Here is a 21015-nt window from a genome sequence, read left to right on the forward strand (position 1 = left end):
GCCGCGGCGGTGGTCCGGGAAACTAGGCCCATCACGCCGGTTTCGGAGCACGCGGCAGGCCGCACCTGTGCGCTTTTTATCCAGCGGCCGTGCTCAGGGTAAGAGGATTGGGGACTCGCATCCGGCGTCCAGGTCGAGGCGGAAGTCCTTATCGGCAGCTAAAATCACATTCACGAGACTAATAAGAAATAACTCAATAATTAACTATTTCATTGTTGACTTGTGGGCAGTCGTTTATATTAGGAAGTAGCAGTGCGTGGGAATTTATGTCATACCTATTTTTTTTAGAAATCGCGAAAGTTGCACAAAATTCGAGCAATTGATCATCGAGTTTTAAGGGCGACAACGAAACTGATCTCGCTCGGCGCACAGAAAACGCGGCCTCTCTGTTTCGCAAGACAGGAACTACACGTGACAAGGAAGTCAGGTGAGTCAGGAGTGCCGCTGACTGCCGTAAAACACTTCATTTATCTGGGGTAACGTTGTGTTCACCGCATGCGTAGTGAGCGAGCGCTTTTGGGGCAGCTGTTCGCATATCAAAGGCCCGTGCGACACACAGTCAGACGAAGAATTTTGCAGCTGGAGTCGTCGCGGCACGACTCTCTTTAGGAAGGTAAGTAGACCGCCACATTGTCAGCAGTTATTATGTGATATCCCGAGTTTTACTTCGATTATATACGAAGCACGCTGTAGCGGAGGGTTGCGGAAATTTCGACTATCTGGTGTTCCTAACCGTGCGCCGAGATCGCACTATACGCGGGCCCCTAGTAATTCGTCGCCGTCGAAATGGGATTGCCACAACCTAGATCCAACCCGCGATCTTCGGGTCAGCAGCCGAGCACCGCAACCCCTGTACCACCTGTGCAGTGTGCAGGACGCCGTTTGTAGATACACAAGGTGCTTCTGTGAGGCCGTTGTTAACTGTATAAAGACTAACATTTCTACACGCTAACGGTATAACCTCCAAATTGCGCCACAATCGCCAGGAAGCGTTTAAACGAACTGAGATTCACAAATAAATTTTAAAGACGGCCCTAAAACTCCGTGTTGATATTGCGCACATAAAGCGGGTACCCGTTCAAGAAACGGTCAATTTGAGAGCGCCTTGAGATTTATAAGGTTCAAGAGACTTATGAGGTTCAAGGCTTTTAGCACAGATTTGTTCCAACGCCGCAGCGCCGTGACAGTTTCCGTTAAGCTAAGCGATTGTTCTAGCTTTTGATCACTTTTATTCCATGCCATCATCATCATCGTCATCGACAGCTTGTTTTGTGTCTCTATGCTATACGAAGGCCTTTTCCAATGATCTCCATTTTGCCTGAACCTGAGCAAGCTGATCTCATTTCACGCCAGCAAATTTGTTAATTTGATTGCCCCAGTTAACCTTCAGCCACCCTCGGCGGCGTTTCCTATGTCTTAATATGGATTCCGTCGCTCTTACTAACCATGGGCTATCGGTCCTTGGTCTAACTGGTGTTCCTTTTCTCTTACATAAGGTTTTAGAATAAACGACATGTGTGTACCCGCATTTCCGTATTGTTACCAAACAAATAGCAATAAGGTGACGGATATTAAGGCGAAAGCCCTTAATGTCTCATACTCGCGGTGTCCGACCGTGTCCGTCCGTGCCCTGGCATGGTGCCAGCTGTGGCCTTTCCCCCGTACATATGAAATGAGTTGACTCCACTGATGTAAAGATTGTCCGTTGCACTGACTCAAACCAACCCTGTTTTTTTCGTGAGAGATGAATTTATATTTTTATTTCTTAATTGAAAGTCGCGAAAAATGACCTGTGGCGCCTCTGGCGGCAAAAATGTGAATGATCCGATGAAGACAGCCATGTGACCGTTGATTGCTGTACGCGGTTGACGATTTTTTTGTTAGTATTAAAACATTGTTCGTTTCTTTATATTAAAAGGTATTACTCCATAATAATGTTCATATAGGCCTGCGTTAGTAGTATGCATTAAAGTGGCGCTGCCTTCGCGTGACGTAATGATCCCATGCTCGTCAGCGCGTCTTGAGCAACTTTTCAGCGTGCTCATGCAACCGTGCGCGCAGTTTCCAGGTCGCAAAGATTTTGGAGCGACATAGTTTTGCTACCTACACTTCGTCTTAGAAATGACGCGCGCTGCTACTCGGTGCGGCCGTGCATATGCACAGTTACGTTTTCGATTTCTTGGCTTGGCTCGTGTATCGAGAGAGTAACGATGCCGGGACAAGCCATCCATGACACAGGCGCAGGCAACCTTGGGCGCAGGCGCACACAACGCTGTACAAATACCGGGAAGGTGTATAAAGCCACACATCTCATTGTAACAGCTTGCTATTTTCAAAAATGGTTGGAAAGCTCAAAATAAAGGTGGTAAAGCGTAGTTACAGTAACTCCTGCGAAAGGAGAACAACGACAGCTTTCACAAGGGCTAGCGGCATCGCTATCAATTCTCAGCGTTGTTGGAGCAAGCCTCCATGCGTGTTTGGAGCATTTCAGATCGAAAAATACTGCTTAAATAATAACTACGTGTTTTTCGGCGCTGTCGCGCCGTAAAAAACTGGGCCGAGGAAAATCAGTTGTCGGTCCCTTTAAATATTTATTTTCTTATTTTTAAATACTTCTTTTTGCCTCTTGTGTCCTTATTTTATTCCCTCGTGTCTTCGCGCATTCTCTCTCTCTCTCTCTCTCTATATATATATATATATATATATATATATATATATATATATAATATAATATATATATCCCTGCCATTTGTACAGGATACGCGCCGTGCGTAAAACGCAGTCAGCGCCACGTCCTATCACGACGAAACTAATTTTCACGCACGTCGCAAATGTTAGGGCACATTCGAAAAATTTTCACAGCAAATATTGGGATGTGTGGAACGAAAACGGAAAAGCGAAATTTGTGACCGGGACGGAATGTCCAACGAGACTGAATGTCCAACCGAGACGGAAACGCGTGTTCGAATGTCCAACGAGACGGAATGTCCAACGAGACTAAATGTCCACTATTGGACATTCAGTCTCGTTGTACATTCCGTCTCGTTGGACATTCTGGCCGCCAGCGCCAACGCGCGTTGCGCAACTGTTGCGCAACACGGCGGCAGCGTCCAGCGGCGGCGTCCGTCCATCAACGCGCAAGAGTTGCGCGTTGCTCTTTCCAACACGCGTTCCAATAGCGACAGGCTTTCGCGGAACACACTTTGGATTTTACAAAGCGTTCTTCAATTTTAAGGGACCTCGGTGTGCGTTCCGGGCATTTTTTTCTAAAGAACTGCGTAACAGGGGCAGCGATGCAAATGCCGGGGTTTATTTGCTGACTGTATATTGGCAGACAGTTCGCACCGAGAACAACCTTCTTGATTTTTTTCTAAATAGACGTGTTGTCTGCGCTGATTGTGTTAAGTTATGGAATAGTAACGTGCGCGCTAAAGTTATTCAATAACAATAATTACCTAAACATAGTAAACTAGAAGTTATTTCGCGAATGTCGTAAGTCTTGTACGGCGTGAGCTCTGGGCAGTGTAAATAATTAATTTTCAATCATATACCAAACTCTAGCACTGGCAGGAAATTGCCTCTAAAGCGCATCACACATACAAAGATTGCGGTCTTCACTGAACACATTCAGTGCTCCTGAATTTACCTCACTCATTTTTGATTAGAATAAGCGAACTGGAATGAGGATTGCCTTATGTTTCGTGAAACGACGAGGTGCAAGGTTACAAATAAGAAGAAAAAAGGGGGACACAAAGAACGCCAACTCAAAACTTACAACAGTGTGTTGTTATTTGCAGTGGCGTAGCCAGGCGGTAGCACACAGGGCCCGTACCCCCCCCCCCCCCCCACCGAATTTTTTTTTTTTGCCATGTCAGACAGAGCCCAAAATGACACTCCACCACATTTGCCTGCCCGGCCCACACTACAGATCAAAAAGGTGCCGCCATCCCCCTCCCCCTACTCCGAAAAAATTTTCTGCCTACGTCCTTGGTAAGTTGGCGTACGTTCTGTGCCCCTTCTTTCTTCTATTTTGTAACCTTGCGCCTAGTCGTTTCACGAAGCTATGCACCAAGTGGCCCAACACAGCGTTTTTAAGGATTGACGTAACTGTCGTACTTGTAGTTCGCAATCTTCAATATATTTCTAATTCTTCCGGATACGGTATCTGGAAGATACGCTATACGCATAACACGAAATTTCTTTTTTCTCAACTTGGAAGGTGTGTGGTATATGTGCGCGAACAGTACGCTGCACGTACGTTTTACGACTCATACTTTTTTTTTTGGTCGGTGCAGGAACGGGGGACAGGGAACGAGCACACTATACTGGCGCCGACATCGAACAGATGTTTGATTGGGCGAACGCGAAGTACATAGACAGCGATGGCATGAAATACAGGTGGCAAGCAAGAGAAAATGTATGTATGTGCTTCATTACTGTGTCCCGTTTATGCGCTGCCTAAAAAATGCTGTGTGTACGCCCCAACAAGCCCGCATAACCACCATTTTGAAGTTTTACGACTCGTGCGCGAGCGTCCTGTCGTGTAGTAATTTTTAGCTGGAGATGAGCGTTTAGTGCGCATGAGCGTGCTCTTGGCGCCTGGTTGATTTCGCGCTGGTAAAAGGAGCCAGTAATTTCGAAACCGACGGGCCCGTCCAGCAGCACAACTAAACGCTTGCCAATACTCCCTGGACCACTATACGCATTCCTTTAGCTATACCGTATCTATCACGTGCCTCTTTTGAGTGGTGCTATTCCAGCTGCATGGCATCGTTCAAGCATGATGGCACAACCAACCACCGGAATCGCAGCTGCACCGCATGTGCCGCAGCACGATGGTGCCCGACTTTACGAAATGGCGGCGTTGCGTCAGCTGTTAACTCTATTTCCGCGAACTTCGTAGCAGTGTTGCGGAATGGGCGACTCCATTCCATTCCAATTCCATTCCGGGGAATTAGAACTTGCCGCAACTCCATTCCTTTCAATTCCTCGGAATGAAAAACTGAGCCCATTCCCACTCCGGGAATGGCCGGGCAGTTCTACTCCATTCCTGAAATTGCTCAACGTAGGAAAGGCATCTTGGTAGTTTCATCGAGTTAACAATGAACGCCTAATAAAGCTTGTCATCAGATGCATTAAGAACTGCAAAAGTACATGGCCGTCGTTACGTGGGCTCTCCTGATTCGGCTGGCTTCCCGAACGAATGCTTTCAAAAATTCATTGTCTCTCTCTGTACGGAGGGGGAGGGCACACAGTTCATCGTGTACGACTGTGTGCTGCGCTGACCTACAGACCTTCGTCTACAGAGTTTCGGGCAAGGTGCCAATGTGACTAGACAGGGGGGACGGTATTGCAAAAGGCTTGAGGGGCGGGGGTGTAGTATGAGGTGAGACGGCGCTCAAGCTGGTATACGAAAGCTTCCAGTGAATACAAGCATCGCGCCAGCGTCAGTACGCATCACAACTTAGAGAAACGCTTGTTCGAATATGCATCCAAGTCGCCGACGGCGACAGAAGCAATAAAAGAAGTGAAGGGTTGTGAGCTGGCAGGCAGCTGAGGCGCCGCTGAGGGAAAAAATGACAAGGCGTAAAGGGGGGGGGGAGAGTATGCCGCCGCCGTAGTTCCGCACGACGGATACCAACCGCATAGAGCAGCGGTTACGCGAAGAATAGAGAAAAACTTCGGAGCAACACAGATCTATATAAGGACAGAATTGTAGCAGGCGCGTTGCTTATCAATGTACCGTGCCTCTAATCAGCCAAGCCATTTTAAAAATGATGCTTTATTGTTAATTCGAGGCTCTGACTTACTGATGTTTGATGCTTGAAAAACAGTGCTTAGACGAAAACGTGCTCTATTTTCGGAAAAAGACGTAATTCCATTCCATTCCGTGCAAAAGGCGCTCAATTCCATTCCAATTCCATTCCTCCAAGCGTTGTCCCCATTCCATTCCGGGGTCGCGAAAATGTGCAATGATTCCGGAGTCATTCCAATTCCCGAGCGGCGACTCCGCAACACGGCTTCGTAGACTCTGAGTAAAGGCCGGTGTTTATCCGCCTATGCCACTCGAAGCTGCCTAATAACAGCTGCAGCAGCGGAGCGTGAAGCTGTATGGGAAAACAGATCCCACTGAACACTCGTAAACTGCTCGGCTCAGCACGTCATACAATTCTTTGTTTCTGTCAGGGGTGGAACGCGACCGAATCACGCGCAATTTATTGGCATGTATTACAGCCACATTCGCTTCCCGTCGCACACCGCGTTCGCAATGTAACGAGTGGAAGTGTTTCCCTATCACTGTAAACACGTACTGAATGTGTCACCACGTTACGAAGAGCGGCATCCGCGGAAAAACCAAAGGACAAGCCAGAAAAAACGAGACGTCTAGTTCTGCGTCCTATGTTACTAAGTGTGTGCAAAATGTATTGTATTGAAGTATCATTTATATATCGCTACTCATTCTACAAAACAGGTTAACGCTTGAACGCTATGCTACGATGCTTGAACTGCCAGCTAAGCCGAAGTACCGTTTCGCGGTGATCCGTTGTCAAATACACCAGCCAAAGAAAGCGGGCACCAGGTAGGCAATGTCGTATACATTCCTTGTAGCGCAGTGGCTTTAAAGATGCAGTGGAATTTTCTTTGACAGGGCAATCGCATTATCTCGTGCATCATGGATCCATATTATTTATCAACAGGACCCTATGCTATTAAGATTCCAATGAATAATCCCTCGAAAAAAGTTCTGGCTGGATGCAATTTTCCAAGAAAAAAATCTCACTAAAAGGGCATTAAAGATAACCAAGCAATAATGAACAGACCGTAAACAATGGAGAGTATCCTGCACAATCCTGCGTAAGAGGAGTGCACGTTTGCTCATTGCTCATTAGCAGAGTTGCCAGATGCTATCAAGCTAACAAGCAAATAATTATCACAAGAAAAGCCCAAAAGAAGCGGAAATTTATTGAATTTTTTCATTCTTAAAGTGCTTTGAATTTATTAAGACATGTCGCTCAAATACGAAGGGGCATTGAAAAAAGCACTTTAATTATTTTTTACAGCAAAATATGCGCTACTATGAACGAACGCACATATTTATTTTTACCATTGTCTCCAGGCTAGTGGTGATACAGAACTATCGGTAATTAGACTATCGATTGCACTGATAGCTTTCTTGAAACTATTCGATAGTGTAAACAAACTACCGATATTGCAATTGGTAGTACCATCGTTAATATTACTTGCGATATTACTGCCAGCGTGTTTATTGCTTTGTTTTGACGTAGTGGGTTTCACCCACAAAGGCTGTTAGTAGAATGTACTAGAACAGGGGAGTGCTCGGAACGGCCGCAGCACCAATGTACAGAAAGTGAAGCCCAAACAGGGTCAATTCGCTTGTGGCGCTGCGATCGGTAGTCTGAAATGTGTCTTCGTTTGAGAGTTTGGCGCGGCTCCACCAAAGTGGTGCACGGGTAGAATGCGTGCTACCCACTCAAAAGGACCGGCTTTCGAATCGCAGCTGTAGATGGTGGGTTTTATTGCGATAGCAATACACACCACCATCTACAGTCTCGGCTGAATTTTGCCGTCGCCGTCATGCACCGTATATGTAGAAGTATGTATATATATAACAGCCCCAAAGAAAATAATTCGAAAATGCTTCCGAAGCGCGGAATCGAACCAGGGACCTCTTTCCCGCAGCGAGTGCGCTATCCTCTACGCCACGAAACGCAGATCCTCCGCGTATCTAACGGGAGCGTTATATCACCACCCTTTACCGCTGGACTGACTCAGAGACGGCCGGCGCTTATAAGCGTTTTCTTCATTACCAGCGAGATGGCGTAGGAGCCGACGGCGCATATACACGATTTTTATTTTCGATTCATGGGCCCGCCATCTTGGACTGTAAGCGTTTGTGCTACCTGTTTCTATGTCGTAATATGAAATGATTATGTGCATGAAACGTTGAATGTACCGGCCCAAGCGTTTTCGTGCATGCGAGTTCACCGTAGCACTGTTTGTTTTCTTTGATACAGACACACAACTGCAACGTTATCAGTCAAATGGCGGCGCTTGAGCGTGTCCGAAAATGGTGTATAAAGTCGTGGCGAGCTCGCTCGCTTCTTCTTATATTTGCGCAGGAGAACCTTGCCCTTCCGCTGTCCTGCTCGCGCGGTTTTCTGTGGTGAGGGGTTGTTTCAAGGTTTCACCCGCGTGTCCGCGCTCATGTTACGAGCGTAACGAAAGTTCCCTCGAGCAAGGGACGCCGCTAAACGAACAACAGACGATGAGCGCGAACTATCAAGTGTCACAGCTCGACTTGACACGGTCAAAAATATTCAGGTGTTGACACTGCGCGCGCCTAAGCGGTTTGTGCCTGGGCATCTGCTTTCGGGCAACCAGGAGAGGAATAGCCACCTGGACTTCGGTCAACACCTGCGTGTTGCTCATGCCGGCGCATCCCGTTCGGAGAAAGGTCAACACCTGCGACCGTCGGACGCTCAACAGTTAGAAGGCCGTCAACCCTCGACCGGCGGGCGCTCAACAGGTTAGAAGACCGCAACACCTGCGTGGTTGCTCATGCCGGCGCATCCCAGTTCGGAGAAAGTCAACACCTGCGACCGGCGACGCTCAACGGTTGAAAGGCCGTCAACACCTGCGACCGGCTTCTGGCAGCTCGTCGCAATTGATACTCCTGGCCGCGCCGCAATTTGGAGAACTTGGATAGAGGCCAACACCTCGACCGGCGGACAGCGGCAGGACAATGGACGGCAGACGATTTCAAGGCCGTGCCGGTCCGTGGAACGGGAGAAGAGGAACAAGGGAGAGCGGGAAGGAGAACGACTCGAACGGAGTCGAACCAGCCGACGTGGTCCGGCTGCAGTCGTGTTGCCTGGTCAAAATTATGTAAATAGTGGTACATAAATCTTTTCCCTCTCACCTTGCCATTACTGACTACTCCGAGCACGATAGCGATGGTCCACGCAACCTCTTCCTAACAGTGGTGGCAGCGGTGGGATGCACGACCTCGGATCCTACCCATTCATAACAGTGGTGGCAGCGGTGGGATGCAACGACCTCGGATCCTACGCCGCGCACCCGAGGGGCCCTACTCCAGTCGTAACAGTGGATGGCAGCTCGGTGGGATCGGCCAGCGTCAGCTACCCTGGTGTGGTGAGTGCCTGAAGTTTACCTCTTATTGCCAGACCTAGCTAGCCTAAGTCATTGTTAGCAGGTTTTTGTAGACTTGTAACTTTGTTTGGTCAGCCAAGAATTGGATGGTCTGACCGCTTAGTTTAAGTCGAGGGTAAACGAGGCGGAGTGAGTGTCAGTATGGACAAGTTCAGTGTGCAGGACCTCCTTGAAATTGCAAGGAGTTGGGCATTTCGGTCGGCTCTGCTAAACGGAAACGGCAGATCCTTCCGATTATGGAGGCAGAGAAGGTAACTGTCGAGGAGGCCCAGGAAGCTCATGAGGATATTCGAGCTAGAAAAGAGGAAATAGATCAAGAGAACAGAGAGAAACAGATAAAAGAAAGAGAGAAGAAAGCTGCCGAGAGGCAACATGAGTTGAACCTAAGAGAGCTGGAACTTCGTATATCCGCCGCAAGACAGGTTCCCATAGTAAGGGAGTCCGTAAGGATGGAAGACCTTTTGCAAGCCGTTCAGGTTGGCCAGGACATCGCATTGTTTCTTGTTAATTTGAGCGAACGTGCGAGAAGGCCGGATTTCCCCTCGAAAGTTGGCCGCAAGAGTTGCTAACTCTTCTTCCGTGCGAGGCCGCCGATGTTATAGCTAGACTCAATAGGAAGGACGCTGTAACGTATGACAAGGTCAAAGAGCGCTGTTGCGCAAATGTCGCTTGTCAGCAAAGCATTCAGACAGCGTTTGAGTCACGCGCGCAAAGCTAGGACATCGGACGAGGGCACGCATGGGGGAAGAGGAAAGATGGCCAACAGGCACGCAGAGTGCCTCGGACGTGGGAAAGGCTCAGTTTTAGCCTTAGTGTCAGACGGCCTGCAGGTAGTAACTGAGGTAAGAATACGTGTTCAGCCACTGTGGTAGTGTAGGTTCGGCCGAATGGAAAGGCCAGATAGAGGAATGCCTAGAACGTGAGGAAGGGTCAGTTTTAACCCCCACGTCAGACAGTTGGCAGCAGCTTACCGAAGTTGATAAGGATATAGAAAGTAAGCGCCGGCAGGAAGAACATAGGAGGAAGAAGCAGGCATTAGAGCATGAGGCACAGCAGAAAAAGAAGCCTGACATCTGTAGATGTAGAGCACAAAGGATGCGATGTAGCGGCGGTGCCGCTTACAGCCGAAGAAAGGCTAGTGCAGGTGAGGCATAGCAGAGACCCTGACCCGTTCCAAGGAAAGAGAGTCGCGGCCACGTCAGGGTGTGAAGGGTCGGTGGAAAAGCGTTCCACCAAAAGGTAAACCTTACAGCACTACAGACGATAGCAGGAAGGCGCGCCAGCTAAGGAAGGAGTGGGTAGTTCGGAGGGTTCTCGAGTAAATCGCGGAGCAGAGTGCACAGGAGAGCTCCTAGACGTAAGTCCTGCCGTTCGGATTGCCGAAAATGAAAGAGATCCCACTCTGAGAGACCAAGGGCCACAAGGGCTAACAGAGGAACTGAGTGGAGGAGACAATGCTGTTACGAATAGCTCATTTGTACGCGAGCGGCCTTGTAAAGATGTAAGTAGCGGCATTGGTCTAGAGAAAGTTGAGCTGTCCGCCAGTCTAGCGACCTGAGCGAGAGGATGAATTGCTAGGCAATCAAGACAGTGCGCGCGAAGAAGCTGGCGAGCGTTTAACGATGTCGATGAGTGTCAGAGGCGGACTAAAGGCTCCAAAGGCGGCACCAAGAAGAGTGCAAAGCGGAGAAAGCGTCCGAAGGACAAAAACGCGGCAGAGATCGCGATGCGTTTGAAGAAAGGCTTCAAACGTCGCAACAAAAAGGCGAGAAAAGTGCCGTTGTCATCTCTGACAGGTCTGTATCGCATGCGTCCGAGAGGCCAGAAAGAAAAGAAGTGCGCCGCGCATTGTACGCGGAATCTGTCAGAGGATGAATTGATGCGCAAATCATCAAGACAGTAAGCGCGAGACAGCTGAGGAGCATGTTAATGCTGATGAGCATCGGAGGCGGACGGAATGCTCCAAAGTCTGCACCAAGAAGCGTGCGAAAGGGAGAAAGCGTCCGAAGATAGAAATGCGACAAAGGTCGCGACGCGGTTGAGAAAGAAGTTCAAAAGTCGGCGCGAAATTGCAAGACAGTGCGATTGCCGTCAGGGACAGGTTTCTACCGCATGCACCCGTACCGCCGAAAGAAAAAGAAAAGAGAAGCGCATGATTCGCGGAAAGGGTCAGTGGGTAAAAGAACTCCCCGTTGTTCCTTTCGAGGACGTTGAAACAGGTGCGACACCGCGAGGTCGGTGACCTTCGCGAGGTGGCAGGAGGCGACAAAGAAAAGTCCGCTACAGGGAAAGTAGTGAGGCTCGACGAGGGGGTGATTAACTTTCATGCGTATCGTACACCCCGCTTGACGAGAAAAGCCTTCTGGGCGCGACCACCGCGAGTGCGCCTGAAAGTTGTTGAGGACAGCTGTTGGCTTTTCCTGGAATATCGACTCGAGATTTGTTGGAAGGAATTTTGACTGTTGATTTTAGTTAGTAATTAGTATTCCTTGTTATTTCCGCGAGTGTTGATAGCTTAGTTAACTGTTATTGAACTTTGTTTTCTTTAGCGCTCTGTGGTTTTGTTTGTTAGCCGATATGCGTTGTGCGGTTAGCTATCAGATGGTTAGTGACACGTATCAGAGCGAGTCAAGGGCTTTAAGAGATGAGCGCCTTGAATAGGGTTACGTCAGCTGACTACGAAAAGAGTTTGTGGCGTTTCCGTTGCGTGTCATGCGTGGACGCAAGGAAACATTGGGCAGTTTTCGGGTGGGCGTGCGCTGAGTTAGCGTTGGCGTTTGAGGCCTGCTGTTTCCGTCACCGGCGGGAGCCCGCAAGCGGTTGGCGTATGACACGTGCGCAGTTACACGAAGGGCCGGCGCAGGGCTTTGTGTGCGCCGTTCGGGAGCTGCCTAGTAAGTCAAGGTGTCCCACGAGTGGTTAGCGGAACCTTAGGCGTTAAGCTGGGAGCTTGCGGGACGGGTAAGCAAGCCTAGGCTTTGTGCGAGTTTGGTAGAGCCACGCAAAAATTATTTTTGTTTGTTTTTTGTTCTTTTGGCGTGCGTTCTGTGTAGGAGCGAATGAGGAAAGGTTATAGCGAGTCGCTCGGTTGTTTGTAAAAATTGTGACCGCAAGAGTAGAGCTAGGTTAGTGGTACATCCGCGGAGTAGAAGCTCGCAGTGGCACTGGTACGTGCAATTACGGATTTCGTTTGCGAATTCAGTTCCTGATGTGGGTGCAGCGTGACAGAGTGCTCACGGGAACATGTCTAGCTTTAGTGGCGCAATATTAAGAATAACATGCGGAAGCGGTAACCCGCATGGGAGTGAGTTGTCGGCGTAAAATAATACACGTTAGCCGTGAGTAAAGATTTGTACGACCACTAATTGTGAAAGAGTGGTGTTTGTCGAGCGTAACCGAATGTTACTTGTTTGTGTTTACTGTAGAGGCAGTAATTTTTACCTATGTAGTGTATATTTTGGAGGGTAATCTTCTAGCGTTGTAGCTGAAAAATTGTTTCAACGGAGGTAACTGTAGGTTGAGTTTTAGTTTTGTTTTTGTACTAGTTAGCATGAGCATTTGGGGCGAAAGGTAGTTCACATTGTTTTTGTGAACGGTGTAAGCTTTATTTTCAATTTCAGTTCATAGTTAGTAGAACCATGTTGTGTTCTTATTGTGTTACGCTTACGCTGAGAGCGTTTAGTGAGAATTTAGCGAAGCCTTTGAGCTTCCGGTGGCTTCCTTGGTTGTTTACCTTCCATGCCTGAGCAGCTTTAGTACAATTACAATTCTTGTATTACCTCGGAGTTGTTTCTTTAACACCTGAAATTGAGGTCTGTGGTTGAACTCGTCGCCATACGATACGCACTTCTCCTCGTTTTATTTAAAGCGGGAACGTTAGTTGTCAGTAAGATTTGTTTCATTCATGTCTGGCAATTCGAGGGAGTGCGGAGGGCACTTGCAGCGTTGGGCGTAGTTTGATAATGGTTGCCCTGTCGAGTTCGTCTTATCCACAGGAGCATCGAGTCCGTGCCAGCCGAATGTTCGTGTGGAATGTCACGAGAGCGGTGATCTTGGGAGCTTCGCCTCGAGCCGTGGATGAGCCTGGTGTCCGGCCGCATCAATTCAGCCGAGCTACGTGGAGCAGCTCGTCCTCCTGATGCATTGTTTGGCGGCGGGGGTGCTGTTGTGCCTGGGCATCTGCTTTCGGGCAACCAGGAGAGGAATCAGCACCTGGACTTCGGTCAACACCTGCGTGTTGCTCATGCCGGCGCATCCCGGTTCGGAGAAAGGTCAACACCTGCGACCGGCGGACGCTCAACAGGTTAGAAGGCCGTCAACACCTGCGACCGGCGGGCGCTCAACAGGTTAGAAGACCGTCAACACCTGCGTGTTGCTCATGCCGGCGCATCCCAGTTCGGAGAAAGGTCAACACCTGCGACCGGCGGACGCTCAACAGGTTAGAAGGCCGTCAACACCTGCGACCGGCTTCTGGCAGCTCGTCGCAATTGATACTCCTGGCAGCGCGCCGCAATTTGGAGAACTTGGATAGGAGGCCAACACCTGCGACCGGCGGACAGTCGGCAGGACAATGGACGGCTAGACGATTTAAGGCCGTGCCGGTCCGTGGAACGGGAGAAGAGGAACAAGGGAGAGCGGAGAAGGAGAACGACTCGAACGGAGTCGAACCAGCCGACGTGGTCGGGCTGGCAGTCGTGTTGCCTGGTAGCAAAATTATGTAAATAGTGTACATAAAATCTTTTCCTTCTTCACCTTGCCATTACTGACTACTCCGAGCACGATAGCGATGGGCCACGCAACCTCATTCCTAACAGTGGTGGCAGCGGCGGGATGCCACGACCTCGTATCCTGCGCTGTGCACCCGAGGGGCCCTACCCCATTCATAACAGTGGTGGCAGCGGTGGGATGCAACGACCTCGGATCCTACGCCGCGCACCCGAGGGGCCCTACTCCAGTCGTAACAGCGGCCAGAAAATGTTCGGTCGTCGGTCCGTTGAACGGTGCGCCATCTAGTGGCTTGAGGCGGAGTGCGCCGCGCTCGCCGTGCCCTCTCCTGTTGCTCTCTCGATTTCGCCCCTCGACGCCGCTTGGCGGATGCACATTATCCAACAAAATGGCACAAAAAAATGCACGTTATCAGCAGCATGCGCGTTGCTATGGAGACGACTGCCCCGCTTTTCGTAGCGCCCTCCAAGACGGCGCCGATGAAACTGCAAATCATCTGATAAGAACCCGAACATTATCTGGACGCGCGTGGATTGCGGTTTCCCATGCGTTGGGGGAAGAGTGTCATCACCTGAGTATATTCTTACACCGTGCACTTGAAGCACGCTAGTTTCGTTCGCTGCTTCGGCCGCCTTTGCAACAGGAGCGCTGTTCAAACTGAGAGTATCCATTGGCGAGCCTCACTTCGTATAGCATTAGTTTCTTGCTATCGCATTCATTGCTTCGCCCTTGCGGCGAAACTGTGACTTTTTTATTCTTAGTGTCACCTTTTATAGCTCTATTGGTTTTCCTTTAGTTCTTTAAACTAACGTCTGTTGCTACGTGTTGCTACAAAAAGTAACGTAAAATGTGAAACCACGTTTCGAGTGTTGTATTTGCGAAAATCTCGGAGGCCATACTTTATGTTTTTGTTGAATCCCGAGCGGTGGCCCTGCAAATATCTACGTTCACTGTCAAATTTTTTGCATTTTACTTCACATTCTGCGTTACTTTTTGAAGCAACACGTAGTAACTGAAGCTAGTTTTAAGAAACAAACGAAAACCAATAATCTATAAAAGGTGACACTAAGAATAAAACCCGCCATGTACAGCTGCGATTCGAACCCCGGCCTTTTGAGTGATAAACGGGCATTCTAACCCAGCACCACTTCGGCAGAGCCACGCGCAACTCTTAAACGATGACACACAAGAGCGATTGAAGGAGTAAGTAAGAGCGCTTGCAGGAGAATAACCAAAAAGTACGCAGATGGACATGAGGTTTTCTTGCAATTCACTGTTCACAATGCGGGTGTGCTCCAGCATTTGATAACACACAGATCTTAGCTAGGCATCGTCAGGACAGCACGCGCATCATCATCGAAGCTGCAGCTATCGCTAAATGCAAATGCATCAGCAAACCTTCAATCGCTATTACTGACTAAGCAATAGATTACCTAAGTTCATCCGGTCAGATAACCTAGACATACTCCGGTCGCTTTTCTTAACGTCTTTTCGCGGTTTCATGTGGTCTTTGCAATATTACTTTTTTGTGTCTCGCGGTTCCCTTTCCATGTCTGCCGTCATGCGCAATTGAATGAGCCATCACGTGTGCCACCTTGTTCTCCTTTTTCCATGTTTGTGTTAATAAATTTCAGTTGGAAGTCAGCGCTAGTCCTCGTCGGTCACTCGTCCTTGTATGCTTCCCGCGTTGTTCACGTCGCTATCAACTGCATAAACCTAAAAAAGAAGCGACACTACCATTTTGAGTGTTTTTATTGGTCTTTGTCTGATTTCTCACTTTCCCAGTTTACCCGAAAGTTCAAGTTACGAGTCAAAGTTCAAGTTAGAGAACCGGTTAACGCACTTCCTGAGGGACGACAACCTTCGGACCTCGAAAAACCGGATCGGAGACGTGCATCTGCGATGACTGCCATCAATCGACTTTGAAGGCAGTGCTAGAGAAGCACCGAGGGGCTCTTCAACTTTGTGTTAAGCAGCGCAGAGACCAATGTACTGGGGTTAGCTTATGAGACCTTAAAGTCAGAATAGGTGTTTCTTTTTTTCGGTATGATTTTTCCTCCCAAAAGCCGACCGCGTTAACATTTGAAGGAAACATTTTTTTTTGAAAGAACGTGAAAGAAAAGTAAGAAAGCAAAAACACAAAACGGGGACATCAGTGACTTTCGCGATCACGGCGAAGAAGTCAAACACAAAGATTGATTTACCTTTACATGGTCATAACGCTGGAAGTTTGAAGACGTAGGAAAACTGGTCAACACCAATAAATATTTTCTTCGAGGCCACCTAAGAGATGTTTTGACAAGATAAAAGCGAAATACAGGTCAAAGAGACCGACATTTGTTACTGTTGTACTAGAGTAGAACTGATATTCTTGAGAAGACATCGTTTAGATAGAGGCTAACGCACGTGAAAGCGATGGCGCATGGGTTATAGTGAATAGAACAGACGGGGTTGAGCTGCAAAGGAGGGACCTATAAAACAATCGCTCGTAGCCTATGTGATGTGATATCGATAAGATGAGGAATTGAAAGAACGATCGCACTATTTGAAACCTGTGTCTTGAAAGTCGGAAGTGCAGACTAAAGCGGACCATCTCACAAGTGCTTCGTCGTTGGTGAACAACAAGTTACACGAGACTGAATTCGATAATTGAAGGAGATAAGTTTTTAGAGCAATAAAGGATAGCTGGTTATTTGGGACAGCTATAGGGCACTAGCGGAACAGTGAGAAAACAAGAAAGAACGATAGAAAGCAGCAAAATGCCAGCACACACATTTGTCGCTTTGGACTACGTGGTGTTGATTTCACTACTGGTACTGTCGGCTGGAATCGGCGTGCTGTTCGCCTGGCGCAACCGTCGAAAGAACAACAGACAGTTCCTGACAGCCAACAGAGAACTCAGTTGGGTGCCGGTGTCCCTGTCAATGATGGCGAGTTTCGTCTCGAGCGCTTCGGTGCTCGGCATGCCTTCGGAGGTGTTCGTGCGTGGTTCGTTGATGTGGACTGGCGCAATAGGGTCAACTTTGGCGATCCTGATGGCTGCGTTCATCTTCATGCCCATGTTCTACAAGATGGACGTCACCAGCATCAACGAGGTATGCAGAACCATAGAGTTTTCTAAAGATACACTAGAGGGAACCCTGGTGCTAGTGTCTATGGGAGCTGCAACGCAGGGCGCTTCAGCCAGCATGGGAATGATGAGTAGCACACGGATTTGTCTAAACTTCGTTCTTTCGGCTCCGTTTGGCTCCGCGTCACCTGCATCCACTTTGTCGCAAGACGAAGTTCAGCAAAAGTCAGCAGTTCCACTCCACCACGTTAGCATTTTTAGGATCACCACGTTCAAATCTGGTCACGAATTCATAACGGTGCATTCTTTTATCCGAAACGAACGCCAAAACACAGCAACAAACAAAGCCACAAGTGAGTTCAAAGCCGTAAAATTAGGCAAATCCGTGTACTACCCACCATTCTCATGGTGGCTGAACGATCGCAGAGCCAGAGTTCCCTCTAGGTAATTGTAGGAAACTCTATGTGCAGAATCCCTTTCACTTCGTCTTCCGTCTAGAAGCACATTCATTTAGTTATTCATCATATAGAAAACGATAGCAGAAAATTGATGAAGATGAGGAGAGGTACAAGGAATACTCGCAAAGCACTCTACGTTTACAACAATGTCTTTTTGTTGAAAGTGTCACTTTCTGCGTGTTTTCTTCGTACCCCTCTTCGTCAATTTTCTGCGTTGTTTTCTTCTTCCTCTTTTTATGGCGTCGTTATGTAATGCAACTGTACGTAATTTGTGGGAAAGGTACCGCACAAAGAAATGTTCAAGAATTCTTGGGCGCTCAGCGTAAACCTGAGGAAATGAGAAGTGAGAGGCGGCTCTTTTGTTCAAACACTGTTAGGATTGACTTTTTTGTCAATCCTAACAGTGAGATAGGTGTATCACCGCGGGCATTTGTTAAGGAACGGGATCATTTACTCTAATTTCCCGTAGATATACAATTTTTCCCGCTCAATTTAATCCAAGCGCTAGCCAAATTGTCTGGCGGTTGGATTAAATTCAGCGGGAAAACCTGTAGATGTTAAACTTGGTGGAAGGCAATGTCGGCTCCATCCAATCTTTATAATAAACATATTCCGATATCATATAGCAAGGTATATGGCGAAAAAAATAATTTAATCACTGCCCCAAATACTTATATCTTCTATATTAAATGCGTAGAAATCATTTCTTGGTCCAGTTGTTGTTTTCAATATTTCGACGATGGTATGCCCACTCTCCACCAACACCCCGCCACCTTTCGAAACTATTATAGACACTTTTATATCTACACTCCTGATTGTGGATGTGCTTCAGTGAATATAGGCACTTTTGCTGTTTAATGCAATGGGTCTTGCAATCTTGCACATCACATTTTTATTATGATTGAAATGATTTAAGATTACCTTCCATGTGTGACGATGCTAGGGTTGTATATGCAACATGAAATTAGGGCGATCACAATATTGTGAAATGACAGTTTCCCAGAAAATGCTCTTTTACGAAGTCTCTGCTATGTTTCCTGCTTGCAACAACAGCGAGTGACATTTTTCATTCCATACAATAGAACGCAAATAAGAAAAAAAAACATGGCTGATCCCTCTGTCATAGGAATCGGTATAACACGAAAGTGAAACGTGTCTTCACAGACGCAGTTGAGCGTTTGTTGTGCATTCTTTCGCCCCAAGGGCGAAGGAATGAATGCTACAGCAACAAATTGTAATGTCACGCGAAGAACGGCAAGCAGCTCGAAACTAGCAACGCGCTGCTCAAGCAGAAACGGCACACGGAACGAACATACACAGGATGAGAGCGAACTGTCACATTTGTAACTTAATTCTGCGTGAGCACCGCGCTCCTTTCGCAAAAGCGGCCGCTGCAGTGAGCCAAGTGATCTTCGTGCTCTCAACGCGAGACGTACAAACCACCGCAATCACGAGATAAGCACACGCACAAGCGACCACGCCCTGTAGACGCGGGCGCTCGACGCAACAGCGACGACCTTTCAAGCGCGCTCTTCTTATACGCTCTGCGAGCCCTTCGCGCCATCTCGCTAGTGATAACAAAAACACGCTGTAACACAGATCTCTGAGTACAGCCACTGGCAAATGGTGTATATAAATAGCTCGCCGTTAGCATTGCGAGGAACGTGCCGTCCATGGCCGTCGTATCGCGCTGCAGAGCGAGGGGTCGTAGGTTCGATTCCCGGTGACGGAACTTTTTCTTCTGGCTTTTTTCTTTGCCCACTGTTAGTCTTTATATTTTACAACGTCATATCCGTGACGGAAATACGTCAGTGGAGCCGTGGTGGACCCCGGCATAAACCACTTCCGTGTTAAAAAAATTCCAGCCACTTTGATTAAAGGCGAACTTTTGGTGTAATAAGGCATAGTGATGCGATTCCCAATGTTTTTTACAGTATCTGGAGAAGAGGTTTTCGTCACGGGCCGTCAGAAAAATGGGATCGATAATTTTCATCGCACACACGGTGAGACACACTTCCTTATGTCGCCGCGAATGATGCTTACTTTTGCAATATCCTATGCATATTTACCGCCCAGACAATCTCTTACGAATGTGCAGCTTCAACATGGCTAACCAATGCTTTAGTTTTGTTTCATACGTCAACAGCTATCGATGTTATGTATACGTGCAGCACAGTCGGGCATTACAGGTCTATAGGTTGCCGGAATTTCTTCCTTCAAGCCAGTTGGGTTGCCGGCTTGGTTGTGTCTCTATCCAGCATTTTCTCTCACTCTGATTTTGCGCTGCTAACTGTTTTTCCTCATCGTATCCATTCGCCTTCGCCTGGTCAGTGACTCTGTAATATCCCCATAATCTAAAAATTCTGCTTTCGCTGTTTTCGTAACGAGCTCCACGCACAGAGCCTGACGTTTCTGAAAAGCCACCTGATTGGTTGGTTGGTTCCTCAGTTCTTTGGCTCAACCCACTGCGGGGAATAGGCCATGAAAGCGGACGGTGCCTTGCTTAGGAAACTAATTCACTTAGAGAAGGAAAATGTTTAGCCTTTACATATAAACTCGCAAAATTTAAAGAAGAGAAAAGAAAAAAACTCCTATATGGTAAACTTAATCTTCTTTGCCATACCTACATGGTAATGCCTGTACCATACCGTCATTGAGCAAGCATTCCCATAAGCTGACATGTGCTTTAAATTCATTTTACGGTCACTAAAGACGATCTATATTGTGTGGTTTGCGTTGCAGATATTTTTACTGGGTATTGCGCTGTATGGTCCTTCACTGGCTCTGGGATCTGGTAAGCCATTTGTTGATGGTTTTTTTTTATCATGCAGTGATAAAATGGTTCGGGAAATATTAACGCTCCTCGACTGTGCATTTACCATCTGGCAACTGGGGTCTATCAGATGGGTTTTAAGAGCGGAACTCTTAAAGCTGTTCGTTGCGCAGGGTAGAGGAAACAGAACTGATGATGATGATGATGACGATGATGATGATGATGATGCTCCTGGGATAATTGGCACCTACCCACTCAGGAGGATCGGCCAAGAGTCGGGCGGATCATATAGTCTGAAATTTTTACGTGCTAATAGACGTTACAGTATCAATTAGAATGAAGGGTTTTTTTAGTGAATTCCAGTTTTAGATTAGACCGTGTTGCATAACCTCCTAAATGGCCAAAATGATTACGTCATTACGACAATTTAAAAATTATTAGCGGTTGATGTGTCGAATAAGACGATTTGATTCGCATATGAATTTCTCGACAGCACTGCATATCTTCCCGTCCGAGTACCCCAGCACAGAAGCCCCAAACGACAACAGTATAGTTGAAGTAACTGGCAGACCAAGGCGCCGCATTACAATTTAGATGGTTCGTTTTCTGAGAGGAAAAACGTCGGCATTCCAGCAAGAAATGTTCGATTGTTTCTACCTCATTGCAATAGGAACATGCAGGAGAGGTCGCCAGACCAGCTCTGTGCATCATCATCACCATCGGGAACAGGCACGCGCTATCTTCGTGCTCTTCTTCCTCTCAGTCCTCTTCTTCATCTTCTGCTTCGCTCCCAAAAC

At 47.7% G+C, this 21015-nt stretch overlaps 1 protein-coding gene across 1 annotated transcript in view; it reads left to right on the forward strand.

The window, feature by feature from the left end:
- The first annotated feature begins 413 nt into the window (after positions 1-413).
- The window catches only part of LOC119397937 (sodium-coupled monocarboxylate transporter 2), a 55972-nt gene continuing 35370 nt past the window's right edge, over positions 414-21015 (forward strand). The window contains exons 1-4 of the mRNA XM_037665241.2: positions 414-613; positions 15703-17012; positions 19380-19448; positions 20188-20239. Coding sequence (XP_037521169.1) covers positions 16677-17012; positions 19380-19448; positions 20188-20239 — 457 coding nt within the window. The 5' untranslated portion in view covers positions 414-613; positions 15703-16676. The remainder of the gene's footprint in view (positions 614-15702; positions 17013-19379; positions 19449-20187; positions 20240-21015) is intronic.

The sequence above is a fragment of the Rhipicephalus sanguineus genome, chromosome 6 (genome assembly GCF_013339695.2).
Source record: "Rhipicephalus sanguineus isolate Rsan-2018 chromosome 6, BIME_Rsan_1.4, whole genome shotgun sequence".
Lineage (NCBI taxonomy): Eukaryota > Metazoa > Arthropoda > Arachnida > Ixodida > Ixodidae > Rhipicephalus > Rhipicephalus sanguineus.